The 18,825-nt window shown below is 46.2% G+C and overlaps 1 protein-coding gene across 1 annotated transcript; it reads left to right on the forward strand.

The window, feature by feature from the left end:
• The first annotated feature begins 1,946 nt into the window (after positions 1-1,946).
• Positions 1,947-13,459, forward strand: CXCR2 (C-X-C motif chemokine receptor 2). Its single transcript, XM_003818594.6, has 3 exons — positions 1,947-2,573; positions 5,538-5,589; positions 10,987-13,459. Exon 3 carries the CDS (start codon positions 11,012-11,014, stop codon positions 12,092-12,094), a length of 1,083 nt encoding a protein of 360 aa, XP_003818642.1. The 5' UTR covers positions 1,947-2,573; positions 5,538-5,589; positions 10,987-11,011; the 3' UTR covers positions 12,095-13,459.
• Positions 13,460-18,825: the final 5,366 nt, after the last annotated feature.

Raw genomic sequence — 18,825 nt, forward strand, 5'->3', positions numbered from 1 at the left:
GGATTACAGGCATGCACCACCACACCCGGCTAATTTTGTATTTTTAGTAGAGACAGGATTTCTCCATGTTGGTCAGTCTGGTCTTGAACTCCTGACCTTAGGTGATCTGCCAGCCTCAGCTTCCCAAAATGCTGGGATTACAGGCGTGAGCCACCACGCCCAGCAACTATGTTTTTTTTTTTTCTTTTTCTTCCCTCTTAAGGATCTGACTTTAATATTTATAGTTTATTTTAGCCTAATTTGATCCTTGGTTTTTAGGGGTGAAGACTTTTGGATTTTAGGAGTGAAGACTCTGTATGAGTTCGTTAGTTAGAGACAGTCCTTGTGTGCTGGCTTTCCCAGATCCTGGTTGTAGCAGTTATGTACTTGGTGTGTGGGAAGGTTTACTGTCTCCTACAGGGTTGGAATGGCAGGAATCTCTTTAAGCTTACCTCATTCTCTCGTGGGGTACTCTTTATTTATTTATTTAATTTTTCCCCAGTATTTTACTTACTGAGTTGATGATTCAGGTTTGGACCAGTAGGGGAAGTATCCCTGGGTAGGCACCAGATGTAGCTAAAGTAGGTGGGTAGGCACCAGTTGTAGCTAAAGCAGGTGGGCAGAGATCCCAGCCTTGATGAGAGTGCCTGGGAGAGCTCTCAATTAGATGTGCTGAGGTTTTGTCAGGGTGAAGGGTAGGAGCTACCTCAGGTCCCCCACCAGGCCAGCTGGAAAGCTATCCACCTCCCAGCTTCACTCCTGTCCCAGTGTTCCAGCTATTCAGATCAGACAGGCAGTTATTTTCATCTGTAGAAATGTTGATGTTCCAAGTAGAGAGGAATTGTGACTGCCTGTCATGCAAACATGAATCTGGGGAGTGCTCCTCCCATGGGGATGCAATCACCCTGATTTGTTCCAGGAAGGCTGTCTATAGGTGCATCAATGCTGCTTTCCTTTGGGAGAAGCCCCAGCTCTGTCTGCAGTGGTGTACCAGGGGGAACAAGGATCCCTTCTCTAAGACCCTTCACAGTACCAGAGGCTGCCTGCCTATTGGGTAGAGGTGCAAACTTTCCCCTACTCTGCCCAGCACAGCAATTGTCTCTGCAATAGGAAACTTCCCACCAGTGAAAAGATCTGGGACTCAAGCCCTGCCATTCAGATTCTTTTGTTCCACAGGGTATTCCCTTGATGTGATGTTCTTCCCCTTCCTCTAGGAATGGGACTTCCTGAGAGCCAGACTACAGTGCTCTTCTGGGTCTAGCCACCCAGTGGGCCTACCAGACTCTGGGCTGGTGCTGGGGAATGTCTGCAAGGGATCCAGTGGTGTTACCTGTCTTCAAGACTCCCAGCAGTGAATACCAGCACCATCTCTGACAGAAGTGGGAGGGGAGTGATGCAAACTCTGCAAGATTCCTTGGTTGTAGATAGACTTAGAGTGTTGACTTTCTCAAATGCTGGTTATAATTATAGTGAACTTATCACGTGGACAGACGCAGGACTTCTGGTTAGCCAGGGTGTTGTAAGCAGTGGTGATAGCTGAGAATATGCAGCCGTTTTCTCCTTCCTGGGTGCAGTGCTATTCTGCCTAGAGGTGAGTTTTTGCCTGTCTCACAGAGTAGGCTGCAGCCTGCCACTTCTTTCAAAAGTTCTGTGGATTCTTTCAGCTTTCCTGTTCAGTTCCTGCATTCGTTCCTGGAGAAAAAAAAATTATAGTGTGAATCTCTACACGCTATTCTGTCCTTCCAGATGGGAGAGGCATGCTAATGCTGCCTCCAATCTGTTGTCTTGGGAGGAAAGAAAGCAATTTGTTTTTTGTTGTTGTTGTTGTTTTTTTAATGGATTTGCTGGGTTTAGTAACCCAGAGGTCATTGGGAACCTTGGCGAAAGTTATTTCAGTGGAGCAGTAGGAAGGAAGCCAGTTGCAGTGTCTTTGTTGAGCAGCAGAGGGGAGGTGAGGAAGTGGAGAGAGCAGCTGTGGTGGCTGAAGGGTGCTAGGACAGAGGGAGCATGATAAAGCCATAAGTAAGATGTGGTAGAAGGGAAAGAGCCAGGACAGAGGGGAGAGAAAGCAGGACCCTCAAGGACCAGAGAGGCAGTGGGTCCCACAGTCAGGTGCGGAGATTCAACAGAAACAGAAGGAGGGACGTTTCTCACTCTGACCCTGGAAAGAAGGAAGAAACTGCGTGCGAGTTCAGACAAGTCCGTTGGCGGGGGCTGGGATGCCTGCATCTTCCTTGTTAAAAAAGGAAGTGCAGGTTCAAAACATTCAGAGACAGAAGGTGGGTCGACAAATCTCCACCTTCAGACTGGTAGGCTCCTCCAGAAGCCATCAGACAGGAAGATGTGAAAATCCCCAGCACTCATCCCAGAATCACTAAGTGGCACCTGTCCTGGGCCAAAGTCCCAGGACAGACCTCATTGTTCCTCTGTGGGAATACCTCCCCAGGAGGGCATCCTGGATTTCCCCCTTGCAACCCAGGTCAGAAGTTTCATCGTCAAGGTTGTTTCATCTTTTTTTTCCTGTCTAACAGCTCTGACTACCACCCAACCTTGAGGCACAGTGAAGACATCGGTGGCCACTCCAATAACAGCAGGTAGGTGACTTGTTCAGTCTGAGATGCTGGCGACATATTTCTAATGGAAGAGATCTGGAAACTTCAGCCTCCTCTGAGGCCCCTGAGAACTGGGGTGATGAAGTGTAGAAGCTTAGAGCTAAAGACAACTAAGTCTTCACCTAGACAGTGCTGCACAAAAGAATTTTCTGCAATAATAGAAATGTCCTAGACCTGCCCTGCCCAGTATGGTAGCCACTAGTCACAGGTGTCCACGGAGCACTTGAAATGTGACTAGTGTGACTGCGGATCTCAATTTTTATTTCATTTTATTTTATTTTATTTTTTCTTTTTGAGACAGGGTCTCACTCCAATGCCCAGGCTGGAGTGCTGTGGCATGATCTTGGCTCATTGCAACCTCGACCTACAGGTCTAGGTGATTCTCCCACCTCAGCCTCCCAAGTAGCTGCAGCTACAGGCATGTGCCGCTACACTCAGCTAATTTTTTGTGTTTTTTTGTTTGTTTGTTTTGTTTTTGTTTTTGTAAAGACAGGGTTTCGTCATGTTGCCCAGGCTGATCTCAAACTCCTGGGCTCAAGCGATCCGCCCACCTCGGCCTCCCAAAGTGCTGGGATTACAGGCGTGGGCCACCTTGCCTGGCCTTTATTTTAATTAATTTTAATTTAAATAGCTACACATGGCTAGTAGCTACCATGCTGAACAGAATAGAATTAGAAGAAGCTCCCGTTTTCCAAAGGCACACAACAAGGCCCAGAAAGAATGACTTCTCCAAGCAGGATTAGAAGCCAGGTTTTTGTTTTGTTTTTGTTTGAGACAGGGTTTTGCTCTGTCGCCCAGGCTGGAATGCAATGGCACAATCTCGGCTCACTGCAACTTCTGCCTCCCGAGTTCAAGCAATTCTTATGCCTCAGCCTCTGGAGTAGCTGGGATTACAGGCGTGCGCTGCCACGCCTGGCTAATTTTTGCATTTTTAGTAGAGGCGGGGTTCCACCATGTTGGCCACGCTGTTCTGTAACTCCTGGCCTCGAGTGATCCACTCACCTCAGCCTCCCAAAGTGCTGGGATTACAGGCATGAGCCACCGCACCAGAAGCCAGTTTTTTAATTCACTCCACCCTACATATAACCGCAGTGATCTCCATGGAAATGAAATTGACCTAAGGAGCATGAAGAAGGAGGCTGACTGGGAAATGTCAAATCTGGGCTCCCCTCTCTACATCCTTTGTATCTGACTTTCTGGGACACAGGGAGGTACCTAATGGAGCTCAGAAACTTTAGGCTGGGATCCTGCTCCTTATTACAGTGACCAGGAGATAGGATTTGAGAGCAGATTTTTAGAAGTTTTTTAAACTGAAAACCTAGTTCAGCTGTGTCACTCTAGGTATGTTGCTTAACCTCTCAGAGTCTTCATTTCCTCATCCAGAAAGTGCCTGCTTCGTGAGGTTATCCTGAGGATTAATTGATACAAATTCTGGAAAGCACTTTGCCCAGAAGCTAGAACCTGGTAGACACTCAACATTACAGCTAATGTGACAATTAATATCCAGGTCAAAGTAAATTAGATGTCACCAAAGTCAGCCTTGAAAGCAGACCCACTGCCGACTGCTTTCCCTTGACTGGGGATGTAGTGAGAGAGGCCGCATGTTATCAGCATGGAATAAACTATTCCAGTAATAATGATCACAACAATAAAGGTTAACATTGTACTTTATGTATGTTTCACGTGATTTACAAGCAATCCCTCATTTCATCCTCACCACAACCCCATGAGTTGGATTCTGTATTGGCCCCATTTTACAGATGAGTAAACTGAGACTCAGAAAGGAAAAGTCACTTGCCCAGAATTGCTCAGCTAGCCCTAGTGTCATCTGCCTCTCTCCATATGTAATAAGCCTCTATCTGGTTTTAGCATCAACTGGCCAGGTGGCATTGCATTCTTCCCCAGCTTGGGAAAGAGAGGTGACAAAGACTAAGAAACATTTGCTGAACAGTTGGACTCAAAGATTCTTTCTTTGGGGTAGGCAGGCAATTTAAGTGCGTCTGCCACAGGCATTGAGTCCCCTCTGGGCCCTGGGATGCATGCAGCAAGAGATAGGGTAAGGAATAATGGAGGGAATTGAGGTGTTGTTCACTGGGGTGGGCACTTGGGAGAGAGCAGAATTAGTGTTCATGGCTCTGCCTGGATTAATTCATTCATTTGTAATCAATAGCAAATTGATAAAATACATTCTTAGGGTCACTTAACATTGTTTTTAAAAATGCATTTGGACTTTGGTGGAATCTTCCCTTTTACCAAAAGGCTTTCTTTCCAAATTAGAGGGTCTTGGCTGCAAGGGTGGTAAGCTGCTGCAGAGTTGGTGTCCTCAGACCCAATGCCAAGTGTGCGAACCAAGAAAGAATATCAATACCCAGAGATAGACTTGTGGTCAGAGCAGATGGTTGGGGAGTGAGGGGGGAAAGACGAGAGGCAGGAGTGGGGCCAAGAAGTAGAGGCATCAGGTCCAGGGAGGAACGCCACCAGACTCACCAGAAGCTTTAGTCCATCTCTGTCATTTTAATGCACTGCTCCCTTTGACATGTGAAAGACATTGAAGAGCTATAGTACTGCCAATGGTATGATGGGGAAGCCTGAGGCAGCTGGAATGCCAGGAGACTCAGACAAGGCAGCTGAAGGAGCCAGCGGCTCTGAGATACAGCAAAGATGAAAGAAATCCATGCAATCCTGGGCAAGCCATTTCCTTTGGGCTTCAGTTTCCCCATCTGTAAAATGGAAAGACTAGCTAGAAAACCCCTCAGGTCCCTTCCCAATATAAACTCTACGAGTCTATGAAATGACTATGCATCCGAGAGCTGATCTGGGAACTAATTATTCAAAGTTATCAAAATCACCCGCACCCTCAGGAGCTCCACCCCTGAATTGCATTGAGCAATCTAATCTACCACTCACTTCCTCCACTGTGTTCTCACCACCACCTCCCTTTCATAGGTCACAGCTGCCCTTCTGGAGGTGTCCTACAGGTGAAAAGCCCAGCGACCCAGTAAGTCTTGGAACACCCACCCTTCCCACCAGCTAGAATGTCTCTGTTCTCTGTTTCCCTTGATACCCAGCCTACATTTATCCTAAGCATCTCTCCCCACCCTTGGTGGGCCCCTCACCCTCACCCCTTGGCCTCTTCATTTTCTCCCTTTGGGGCTCTCCATCTCCAAAGGAAGAACTTCTGTTCCTCCTCCCTCACAACCCTCTCCAACCACTCAGGGCCACTTGCTGCCCATGCTTTTCCCTTGGCCTGGCAGCCTTCCAAGATTCAGCCAGCCCTCCTGGCCTGGGCTAGGACTGGGTCTGAGGATGGGCCGAACACTGTTCGCTTCCCACTTCCCGACACTAAATGCAAATATTTGTGGATTATATTTATAGAGAGAAAGAATACTGGAACTGTACTAAAATGACTCTTTTGTTGTTAAAAAGATTGCCGTAGATGTTTGAGATCTTGTAAATATCTCTCGTTCTATAGCATTTTCATGTAATAAATTAGAATTCATGCCATCATCTATGGAGTTTCCAAACTACCATGAGTCACTAAGGGGCTGGCATTTTCCCTAAGTCAAGGAAGCCCCCTTTTTATCCTGGAATATATGACTGTGTGGTCAGCCGGACCCAGCCAGTTCAAGGATGTTTGGTTTATCATCCCTGCAAGAGCTGTTTCTTTCATTCTGGGCCAAAGAAACGGCAAAAGAAAACAATGCATAAAACATGAAAGAATGTGAGTGGACCATATACAGGTTGATTTAATGATATCTCAAGAACTTAGCTTTGCTGGGCACGGTGGCTTACGCCTGTAATCTCAGCACTTTGGGAGGCTAAGGTGGGCAGATCACCTGAGGTCAGGAGTTCGAGACCAGCCCGACCAACATAGTGAAACCCCGTCTCTACTAAAATACAAAAATTGGCCGGGTGCAGTGGCAGGCGCCTGTAATCTCAGCTACTTGGGAAGCTGAGGCAGGAGAATCACTTGAACCCGGGAGGCGGAGGTTGCAGTGAGCCGAGATCACGCCATTGCACTCCAGCCTGGCAACAGAGCGAGACTGCATCAAAAAAAGAAAAAAAGAAAGAAAAAAAGAACTTAGCTTACAAATATGTTTAATAGATGAGGTGCACTTTTTTTAAGAGGAAGGGCTATAGACTACAAATAATCCAAGTGTAGTCCTTTACACCTCACTGGAACAGTGGTTTCACCACTTCTCCACCCTGTGATCGCAGGCTGGTTACTGAGCCTCCCTGTTAGGTCAGCTGATCCTCCTTGTGCCTCAGTCTTCTAGAAACAGGGCCTAATTGTATCTATTTGTAATGAGCCATGGAGATCACGTACCTGTGAGGCACAAAGCAGACCTCAGATGTGTCATCTCCTTCCCTTAGTTTGTCTCTCTAACTGCCAAGTCATCCTCTGTAGAGATTGGTAAACTAAAAAACAACACCAACAACAAACACCCCTCTCCCTACCCTAGGAGCTAGAGGTCACTGGCCTGACCTGGTTCTCCTTGCTGGGTTCTCTACCTTCTGTCCTGACTTGCATGCTCTCCCTCTGGAACCTGAAGCTGACCCATAATGCCTGGGAGCATGAGCTCACCCATACACCTCCAGCCCACCCCCAGCACAGCTGAGCACTGGATTATCCACAGTGAGGATTTACCTGTGAAACAAGCTCTGCCACTGCTGCCTGTGCTGACATGGCAGTTTCTGCAGCAGCCTCAGTCCTGGCTTCTCACAGCCAATATTCATACATACAAGGCCCTGCTCTCTAAGAGCACAAGCTCTCTGCACCCAATATGCCCTGCATCTACTCTCAAAGATGGGTCTTCTGTTGGGTCATTTGTTCCCTTAAGAGCATCTGTAATCATCTGCTCCCAGAAGTGATCCACCCTTGACCAATCTTGACTTCATTGGACATACCCTGGGCCTCTGAGCAAACTTGCTCTCAACCATGGGACTGCGGAGCTGGTGACTTCTTTCAGGTCTTGCTGACCATACTGGTCCAGCAAGCTGTATTCCCAGCCCTCTCAATACCTCCCCAGCCTTCTGGCCAGGCAGGGCCAGAAATGAGGGATTGCTTATAAATTACTTAAGACATACATAAAGTACAATGTTAACTTTTTTTTTTTTTTTTTTTTTTGAGACGGAGTCTCCTCTGTCGCCCAGGCTGGAGTGCAGTGGCGCCATCTTGGCTCACTGCAAGCTTCGCTTCCCGGGTTCATGCCGTTCTCCTGCCTCAGCCTCCCGAGTAGCTGGGACCATAGGCGCCCGCCACCATGCCCAGCTAATTTTTTGTATTTTTAGTAGAGACGGGGTTTCACTGCATTAGCCAGGATGGTCTCGATCTCCTGACCTCATGATCCACCCGTCTCGGCCTCCCAAAGTGCTGGGAGCCACCACGCCCGGCCCAAATGTTAACTTTTATTGTTGTGATCTAGTATAGTACATTATAACTGATTGAATCTTCTCCATCAGTTGTCTTGGCATGCTGGGAAGGCAATGTATCTGGCCCCTAACTCTTAAAAGAGAAACTAAAAACTTGTCAGGAAGGTGATGGCTAAGAATTCCACCACTCTTGGGGGAAAAGTGGCATTATTTTTCCAGTTTTGCTTAATCTTCTTCAGCTTTCTTCTTTGCTACATATGATTGATGACAACAGAGACTTCCTTTCTGCTAAAAAGAAATCCTCCCTGGGACTTTTGTTGTTATTGTTGTAATATTTGTATTTGCTTTGCAAGGCCGTGTACCCTTTGATTAATCTTTTTTTTTAATTAAGACATAAGTCACATACCCCAAAAGTCACCCATTTAAAGTTTTTAGCATATTCTACAACCATTGCCACTAATTCCAGAACACTTTTATCACTCAAAAGAAAAACTCCGTAGTCATTAACATTCCTCTCCCAGCTCCCCTTGACCCTGGAAACCACCAATCTACTTTCTGTCTCTACCAATTCTACCCATTTGCCTATTTTGGTCATTTCACATATATGGAATCACACAATAAGAAAACTTTTGTGTCTGCCTTTTTTCACCTAGACTAACATTTTCAAGGTTCATCCATGTTGTATTGTGTATCAGTACCTCATTCCTTCTCATGGCTGAATAATATTCTGTTGTACATAATACAGTCATAAGTTGCTTAACAATGTGGATGCATTCTGAGAAATATGTCATGTGAACATGGTAGAGTATATGATGTTATAGCCTACTACACACATGGGCTATATGGTAAAGAGTACTGCTCCTAGGCTACAAACCTACTCAGCATGTTACTGTACTAAATACTGTACGTAATTATAACACAATGGTATTCGTATATATAAACATAGGAAAAGAACACTAAAAATACAGTATTATAATCTTATGGGACCACTGTGGCATTTGTGATGTGTCATTGACCAAAAAGTCTTTCAGTTGCTCGTGACTGTTCCTCAATTTGTCTGTCCGTTCATCAGTTGATGGATATTTGGTTTGTTTCCACTTTTTGGCCTTAATGATGAATGTTACTACGAACATTAGCTTTCAATTCTCTTGGGTGTATACCTAGGTTGGGGTTTGCTGGTTCATGTGGTAACTCTATGTTTAACTTTTTTAAGCAACTGCTAAACTGTTTTCCAAAGCAGCTGCACCATCTTACATTCCCACCTGCGATGTGGGAGAGTTCTGACTTTTCCACTTCCTCACCCACATTGTTCTTGGGCATCTTTTTCTGACTGTGCCCAGCCTGATGAGTGTGAAGTGGGTTCTGGGACCTTTAACTTCCTGGTTTTTCTCTGACACTGGGTTCCATTTTGGGGGTAGATTACGGACTTGGACATAGTTGGTGGTAGGGTGGTCATCCCATACTCTAAGGCAATGGCCGGAGGGTGATCTATTTTGTGATTCAAAAAGAAGCTAATCAGGGACTTCTTTGAGAAACTGGGATTTTTTTTTTTTTTTTTTTTGAGGCAGAGTCTCGCTCTGTTGCCCAGGCTGGAGTGCAGTGATGTGATTTTGGCTCACTGCAACCTCCACCTCCTGGGTTCAAGCAATTCTTGTGCCTCAGCCTCCCAAGTAGCTGGGATTACAGGTGCGTGTCACCATACCTGGCTAATTTTTGTATTATTAGTAGAGACAGGGTTTCACCATGTTACCCAGGCTGCTCTCGAACTCCTGACCTCAAGTGATCTGCCACCTCGGCCTCCCAAAGTGCTGGGATTACAGGTGTGAGCCACCACTGGGATAATATTTTTGAATAACTGCAACCCACCCTCTACACCCAGCCTTCCCCAGAGCAGGATCTGTGCTGTCCCTGTGGCAAGGGCAGAGCCCCGGGAGCTAGACTAAATCTGAGAGGAACAGGGGAGTCAGGGCTGGATGGAGGCACACACATGCAGGACAGGAAGGGTCCCCAGCAGGGCTGGAGAGCCACCAAGCAAGGGTAGTGCAACCCCTGTCTTCTCTGCTTCCTGCTGCCCCTCTCTCTTATTGGGTAGCAGACTGGCTGTGTCTGCTTATCCCTCATGGTGGCACATGGCTGCCCAGAGCTCCCCAAATAACCTGTTACATTTCCACCCACAGGGAGAATCAGGCAGCCCGCTTGCTTATTATTTTTAATATACTTTTCCAAACTACACAGACATTCCCAAAGCAGGTCTCCTTCTACTCAAAAGAGAAACGCTGGGCCTTACTAATTAACTGAAGACTCTGCTAGCTCGAGCCTTCCAAAACTCCATGCCACAATTGTTCAAACCATTTTCCAGAATACGTCTTTTAAAATAACTTTCAGAAAATTGAACAAAGGGATTCATGTCTCAGCTTTATAGTCAAACCATGATCTTTTCTGAGGGTATAGCCCATTTGGAGTTCCTGCTTAATCCTCTGATTAAAAACGGAATGGGGCTGAGTGCAGTGGCTCATGCCTATATTCCCAGCACTTTGGGAGACAGAGGCAGGAGAATTACTTAAGGTCAGGAGTTTAAGACCATCCTGAGCAACATAACAAGACCCCATCTCTAAGACAAAAAAAAAAGAACTGAGTGACATCTCACATCTCACATTTCTGAACATTAAACCCAGCCTTGATAGCCAAAGATGCTCGCCACTGAAGGATCCAGGTAGTATTGAGTGTTCTGTGGGGATTATCCAAAGAGAACTTTCTACAAAGTTTTAGGTGATGGCGATGCTAAAAGAAATGCTAAGAATTTCTCTCTTATATTAAAGAGAACTATGGTCCTCTCATAAAATGTACCATTTATCACCAAATTTATCTCATAACCTAAGAGCTACCACTTACAAATTTGAAGGGAAAAATTACTTCATTGTAATACTCAAGCCAACACAAAGAATCCTATCCCAGTTTCTTGAGTGGATGGGCAAGAATATGGGGAATTTATTATGCAGTAACCTTCATCTCTCTTCTATAGGTCAGGATTTAAGTTTACCTCAAAAATGGAAGATTTTAACATGGAGAGTGACAGCTTTGAAGATTTCTGGAAAGGTGAAGATCTTAGTAATTACAGTTACAGCTCTACCCTGCCCCCTTTTCTACTAGATGCCGCCCCATGTGAACCAGAATCCCTGGAAATCAACAAGTATTTTGTGGTCATTATCTATGCCCTGGTATTCCTGCTGAGCCTGCTGGGAAACTCCCTCGTGATGCTGGTCATCTTATACAGCAGGGTCGGCCGCTCCGTCACTGATGTCTACCTGCTGAACCTAGCCTTGGCCGACCTACTCTTTGCCCTGACCTTGCCCATCTGGGCCGCCTCCAAGGTGAATGGCTGGATTTTTGGCACATTCCTGTGCAAGGTGGTCTCACTCCTGAAGGAAGTCAACTTCTATAGTGGCATCCTGCTACTGGCCTGCATCAGTGTGGACCGTTACCTGGCCATTGTCCATGCCACACGCACACTGACCCAGAAGCGCTACTTGGTCAAATTCATATGTCTCAGCATCTGGGGTCTGTCCTTGCTCCTGGCCCTGCCTGTCTTGCTTTTCCGAAGGACCGTCTACTCATCCAATGTTAGCCCAGCCTGCTATGAGGACATGGGCAACAATACAGCAAACTGGCGGATGCTGTTACGGATCCTGCCCCAGTCCTTTGGCTTCATCGTGCCGCTGCTGATCATGCTGTTCTGCTATGGATTCACCCTGCGTACATTGTTTAAGGCCCACATGGGGCAGAAGCACCGGGCCATGCGGGTCATCTTTGCTGTTGTCCTCATCTTCCTGCTTTGCTGGCTGCCCTACAACCTGGTCCTGCTGGCAGACACCCTCATGAGGACCCAGGTGATCCAGGAGACCTGTGAGCGCCGCAATCACATCGACCGGGCTCTGGATGCCACCGAGATTCTGGGCATCCTTCACAGCTGCCTCAACCCCCTCATCTACGCCTTCATTGGCCAGAAGTTTCGCCATGGACTCCTCAAGATTCTAGCTATACATGGCTTGATCAGCAAGGACTCCCTGCCCAAAGACAGCAGGCCTTCCTTTGTTGGCTCTTCTTCAGGGCACACTTCCACTACTCTCTAAGACCTCCTGCCTAAGTGCAGCCCCGTGGGGTTCCTCCCTTCTTTTCACAGTCACATTCCAAGCCTCATGTCCACTGGTTCTTCTTGGTCTCAGTGTCAATGCAGCCCCCATTGTGGTCACAGGAAGCAGAGGAGGCCACGTTCTTACTAGTTTCCCTTGCATGGTTTAGAAAGCTTGCCCTGGTGCCTCACCCCTTGCCATAATTACTATGTCATTTGCTGGAGCTCTGCCCATCCTGCCCCTGAGCCCATGGCACTCTATCTTCTAAGAAGTGAAAATCTACACTCCAGTGAGACAGCTCTGCATACTCATTAGGATGGCTAGTATCAAAAGAAAGAAAATCAGGCTGGCCAACAGGGTGAAACCCTGTCTCTACTAAAAATACAAAAAAAAAAAATTAGCCGGGCGTGGTGGTGAGTGCCTGTAATCACAGCTACTTGGGAGGCTGAGATGGGAGAATCACTTGAACCCGGGAGGCAGAGGTTGCAGTGAGCCGAGATCGTGCCCCTGCACTCCAGCCTGAGCGACAGTGAGACTCTGTCTCAGTCCATGAAGATGTAGAGGAGAAACTGGAACTCTCGAGCGTTGCTGGGGGGGATTGTAAAATGGTGTGACCACTGCAGAAGACAGTATGGCAGCTTTCCTCAAAACTTCAGACATAGAATTAACACATGATCCTGCAATTCCACTTATAGGAATTGACCCACAAGAAATGAAAGCAGGGACTTGAACCCATATTTGTACACCAATATTCATAGCAGCTTATTCACAAGACCCAAAAGGCAGAAGCAACCCAAATGTTCATCAATGAATGAATGAATGGCTAAGCAAAATGTGATATGTACCTAACGAAGTATCCTTCAACCTGAAAGAGGAATGAAGTACTCATACATGTTACAACACGGACGAACCTTGAAAACTTTATGCTAAGTGAAATAAGCCAGACATCAACAGATAAATAGTTTATGATTCCACCTACATGAGGTACTGAGAGTGAACAAATTTACAGAGACAGAAAGCAGAACAGTGGCTACCAGGGACTGAGGGGAGGGGAGCATGGGAAGTGACGGTTTAATGGGCACAGGGTTTATGTTTAGGATGTTGAAAAAGTTCTGCAGATAAACAGTAGTGATCGTTGTACAGCAATGTGACTTAATGCCACTAAATTGACACTTAAAAATGGTTAAAATTGTCAATTTTGTTATGTATATTTTATATCAATTTAAAAAAAAAACCTGAGCCCCAAAAGGTACTTTAATCACCAAGGCTGATTAAACCAAGGCTGGAACCACCTGCCTATATTTTTTGTTAAATGATTTCATTCAATATCTTTTTTTTAATAAACCATTTTTACTTGGGTGTTTATATTACTGCTTCCAAATTGCTACAGAGTGGTGGGGCAAGGGTGAGTGGAGGTCTTGGGTGAGAGTCTTTACAAGAAGTAAATCTCTTTGTTATTTGCTGTGTCATAGAGAAAAGGATGGAATAGAGATGGAGCCCAGCCTTGCCATCCCCTCACCCCCAACCCAAGCTTCCTGCTGTAGACCACACATCATGGAAAGAAATGCGTTCTGGGATGCTCTAGGGCGTCTCGTGTCGTTGGGTGAGGCAGTAGTCAGGAGTGTCAGGGGTGAGACTTAGAGTTAGAAGGTGCAGAGCGTTCAGTAAGTTCACCAAATCCCCCTGATCAGGTAGCAGGAAGGCAGAGAGCTCTCCCAGCTCAACCAGCAGCACCCACTGTGAGTGCCCTATCCTCTTCCCTCTCTCCCACCCAAACACACACCCATCATTCCAGGTTTGACAGGACAGCCCAAATGCAGAATGGGGAAGTGGTTTATAATCTGTCATTAGGAGAAAACAAAAGATTCGAATCATGCCTCCAACAGCATGGAGTGCTGACTGTTCGGAGAGTGGGGGGATACAGCAGAGACCAAGACAGACAGTGCCTTGCCCTGGGGGAGCTCACATTCCTAGGGCTTGTCTCTGCAGGGTCTTTGTCAAGAGGGGCTCTGGGTCTGAGCAGCCTGAGAAGGAAGGAAGGAGGCAAGAGGAACTCAACGTCCGCAGTTCCCAAACAACCCCCTTTAGGTTAACAACTAAATCTAGGAGAAAACAGGGAAGCAGGAGCACACCTCTGAGTGGGAGGGCTTGAGGGGCAGAGAACTTCCACTCAAAAGCCACAGAAGTGCCTTTCCTATTGCATTCAGCAACAACAATCCCTTCTTTCCTGCTCATTCTATGCTGGGCACTTGCTAAACTCAGGACCAAGCATGACTCAACTGCTCTGGCTGAGTCTTCGGAACAGCTTCTGATTCAGTAGCAGGGAAATGCAGGGGAACGTGTATTTACCAAGGACCTGACTTGCCAGAGGAACCAATGGTGCTCTGCCTGGACAAGGCTGATGGACCAGGTGGCTCCCTGAGACGACTCGCAGAGGGAGGAGGACAAATTACACCTCACTCTGGTTTCAGGACTCTGCTCTTTCCTCTAACAATGACTGGAGGAAACATGGTTCTCCAAGGATAATAAAAGGACACCATCAGCCTAGGAAATGAGGCAGAGATTAAATTACGCTTACGTGAACTCTGTTATTCATCTCTATCTCCTCTCTCTCTCTCTCTCTCTCTCTCTGTCTCTCTCTCTCTCTCTCTCTCTCTGTCTCTCTCTCTCTCTTTCAGACTCTCTCTCATAAGAACAGTCTTGGCACAAATAATTTACCAAACACGCCATCCCTAGGACAGGCGAGTCTGGGGATTGCCTTTGAGTTGTTGACTTCTTTCTTCCCTCTGATGTTTTTGATCCTGAGTCCCAGGCTCTCAGGGTCCAGCACCTTTCTGCCTGATCTGCCTGCTCGGTCTGTCAAAGAGGCCTGAAGTCCCCATTTCCATACATAAATGAGGAAACTGAGGCTTTACCAAAGCAACCTGGCCAAAATCTCATGGCTAGACAGTAGTGGAGCTGAAATAAGATTCCTAGTCAGTTCGTTTTTTACCAAATATTTCACTTTTCGGTTCGAGCACCTGACAGACAAGATGGAAAATTACATGTAGATATGACCTTTTCAGACCATTTCACTCACACGGGTAAGACCAGTCTACATTTTCTGCACCTGCACTCATCTGTGCCTGGAGCTGGGGTTGCTGGAGTCTCAGTCAGCGAGGCCCAGAGGAGGCTCAGGGGCACAGATGTGGGAGCAGCCTCAGGCTGGGTTCTCCTATTCTCGGCTGGCAGGCAGCACAGTTAAAGACACAATCGTGGCCAGGCACAGTTGGTCAAACCTATAATCCCAGCACTTTGGGAGGCCGAGGAGAGCAGATCACCTGAGGTCAGGAGTTTGAGACCAACCTGGCCAACATGGTGAAACTCAGTCTCTAACTAGAAACACAAAAATTAGTTAGGTGTGGTGGTGGGCACCTGTAATCCCAGCTACATGGAAGGCTGAGGCAGGAGAATCACTTGAACCTGGGAGGTGGAGGTTGCAGTGAGCCGAGATCACGCCATTGCACTCCAGCATGGGCAACAAGAGTGAAACTCCATCTCATAAATAAATAAATAAAGACGCAATCAGAGCCCAAAACAAAATTCAGAGACAGGCACAACTAACCCCTCTACAGAGGACACATATCTTATCAGGCAGGGGCCAATTAGAGAAGCAAAACCACTGGGAGGAGGAATTTGTGACAGGCATTTGACCCTAGGCAACTGTGGGAGCTGGCTAAACCATTAGTGTCAGGCTGTCGGCTTTGTTTCTTGGCTGGGATCTGAAGCTGGTAGGATGGACAGCCTGGAAGGAAAGATGGATGTAAAGTGGGAATAGTGAGGAGGAGCTGGAACCTACCAGGACAGGCTGATACCTGCGTTGGTCCAAGTTCAGTATGTGAATGGCCTGTGGAGAAGCTGGCACCTGCACCAAGCAGGTAAACCCACACCTGAGGGGCTGCAGGCCAGCTCAGGCCCCATGCCTACAGGAGCCGGCAGATAAGTGACATCATATGGTGGTGTCTGGTGCCTTGCACTGCCCTTCCTGAGCTGAAACAGAATGTAGATGCTGCTCCACTTCCACCTTCCAGATCTCACATACAAGGTCCCTTCTGGCCCCTCGCTGACCTGGAAATGTGAAAGGAAGAGAATTTGGGGAAATACAGTTCTATCTTATCTGTGCTGACTCAATACAAATCCTCTGCACAAACTTCTGTGTGAACTCTAAAGAAAAAGAACGGTTCCCACAAAGGTTCAGGTGATATTTATTAAAGGGTTGGGAAAGGGAGGAACACATGGGGGCTTTAGAGGGCACTGATAATGTCCTCTCTCTTATCCTACGTCATAGATGCTTAAGAGCCATTATATTATTATTTTTTAAGCTATAAATGTTAGTTTTCTGTAATCTGTGCTATGTATGCTATTCACAAGAAAAGTGTTTTTAATCATTAAAATGAAGGGAAAAAATACAGAAACAGTGATCAGAACAAAAGGACAACCTGGGTCATTTCAAGGAACCACCGCAGGGAGTGGACTGCAAGCTTTTGTGTTGTATAGTTTGGGGATCAGAATTCACCAGACTAGAAGATATTATCATCCACTGCCAGTAGGAGAGGAATTAGGAACGATCCTTCAAGAAGGCAATTTTGTGATATATACTTTAATGCATACAATCTCTGATCCAGGAATTATATACTACTACAAATCTATCCTATAGAAATACACATCTAGGCAGACAAACGTGTACAGGATATTCATCACAGCATTTTTTATAAAAGTCAAAGCTCAGAAACAACCTAAATATCCATCAGTGGGGAATTGGTTAGAAACACTTTGAAGGTGCAGCCACACTGTGGAATACTGTGAATGCAGTGGTTTGAACATGATGTTTAAAACATGCAAAGTACGGCCAGGTGTGGGCTCACGCCTGTAATCCCAGCACTTTGGGAAGCTGAGGTGGGTGGATCACCTGAGGTCAGGAGTTTGAGACCACCCTAGCCAACATGGTGAAACCCCGTCTCTGCTAAAAATACAAAAATCAGCCAGGCGTGGTGGTGCACACCTGTAATCCCAGCTACTCGGGAGGCTGAGGCAAGAGAATCACTTGAACCAGAGAGGCGGAAGTTGCAGTGAGCCAAGATTGTGCCATTGCACTCCCCCCGGGCAACAGAGCAAGACTCCGTATCAAAAAATAAATAAATAAAATAAAAATAAAACATGCAAAGTGGAAGCCGCTGATCAGTATGATTCTATTTACATAAAATGTCCAGAAAAGACAAATCTATACAGACAGAAAGCAGATGAGCAGTTGCCCGGGGTTGAGGGTGGGAAAAGGGATTGACTACAAACAGGCACCAGGGTTCCCTTTGGAGTGATAGAAATATCCTAAACCTGGATTATGGTGATGGTTGCACAACTCTGTAAATTTACTAAAATTCACTGGATGGCATTCTTAGGACAGACTGATCTGATAATAGGTTAGTGATATCTCAGCAAACTGTTCTTTAAAAGAATCTTTAAAAATAATGAAGTAGGGCCAGGCATAGCGGCTCACGTCTATAATCCCAGCACTTTGAGAGACCGAGGCAGGTGGATCATTTGAGCTCAGGAGTTTGAGACCAGGCTGGCCAACAAGGTGAAACCCCATCTCTACTAAAAATACAAAAATTCGCCGGGCATAGTGGCAGGTGCCTGTAATCCCAGCTACTCAGGAGGCTCAGACACAATAATCGCTTGAGCCCAGGAGGCGGAGGTTGCAGTGAGCTGAGATCACGTCACTGCACTCCAGCCCGGGTAACAGAGGGAGACTCTGTCTCAAAAAAAAAAAAAAAATTAAATATAATATAAAAATAATGAAGTCGTTCTATGACTGGACATGGAAAGATCTTCAATAAATAATGTTGAATGGAAAAGGAAGGCAGATGATTCATGAATTGCTGCTTGCTCAAATACAGTGTTTAAAATTGCAACGACAAAAAAGAAAAAGGAAGGTAGAACAGCATGTGTAGTAAATGGCTTACCTGCCTGTGTAAAAAACACTCTAATCTATATGTGGGTTTGTAAGTGTTCAGAAAAATGTCTGAGAGAACATATACCAAGCTGCCAATAGGAGTTATGGCTGGAGAGGGCTGGAGGATGGGGTAGCATTCATCACTGGTTTGTACAATTTTGCATTGTTTCCATTTATTTGGTTGGGGCTGGATTTTTCCAAAAATGAAGGAGCTGAAGCTGATTTTGGAGGGGTCTGCACAGGCCTTCTCATAGACAAGGAGGCTGGGCTTTGTGGACATGACCATTTCTGTGTTTTATATTCTTTCTTGAACAATATTCATATTCTTTTTTTTACTTCATTTCCTGGTGAAGTTGCTTTTTGAAAAACATCTCCTTAGTCCCAAATGAGTTAAGCAATAAAGAGACTTGTTGATATTTGACCAAAAAAGAACTAGGCACCACTGATGGCCATGGGACAGCATTTCTAAAATACTCCATGCTTAAAATGGGCTTCTTGTCCAGGTGGTTCCTGCCTGTAATTCCTACACTTTGGGAGGCCAAGGCAGGAGGAGGATTGCTAGAGCTCAGGAGTTCGAGACCACCCTGAGCATCAGTGAGACCCCATCTCTACAAAAAATGTTTAAAATTAGCCAGACATGGTGGCATACACATGTAGTCCTAGCTACCCAGGAGGCTGAGATGGGAGGATCATTTAAGCCCAGGAGGTGGAGGCTGCAGTGAGCTGTGATCAGGCCACTGCA

Source organism: Pan paniscus, chromosome 13, assembly GCF_029289425.2.
Source record: "Pan paniscus chromosome 13, NHGRI_mPanPan1-v2.0_pri, whole genome shotgun sequence".
NCBI classification, from domain to species: domain Eukaryota; kingdom Metazoa; phylum Chordata; class Mammalia; order Primates; family Hominidae; genus Pan; species Pan paniscus.

Bases quoted from the DNA above. Each gene is read 5' to 3' on its own strand.
- CXCR2 (XM_003818594.6), top strand. From the start codon at position 11,012: ATGGAAGATTTTAACATGGAGAGTGACAGCTTTGAAGATTTCTGGAAA.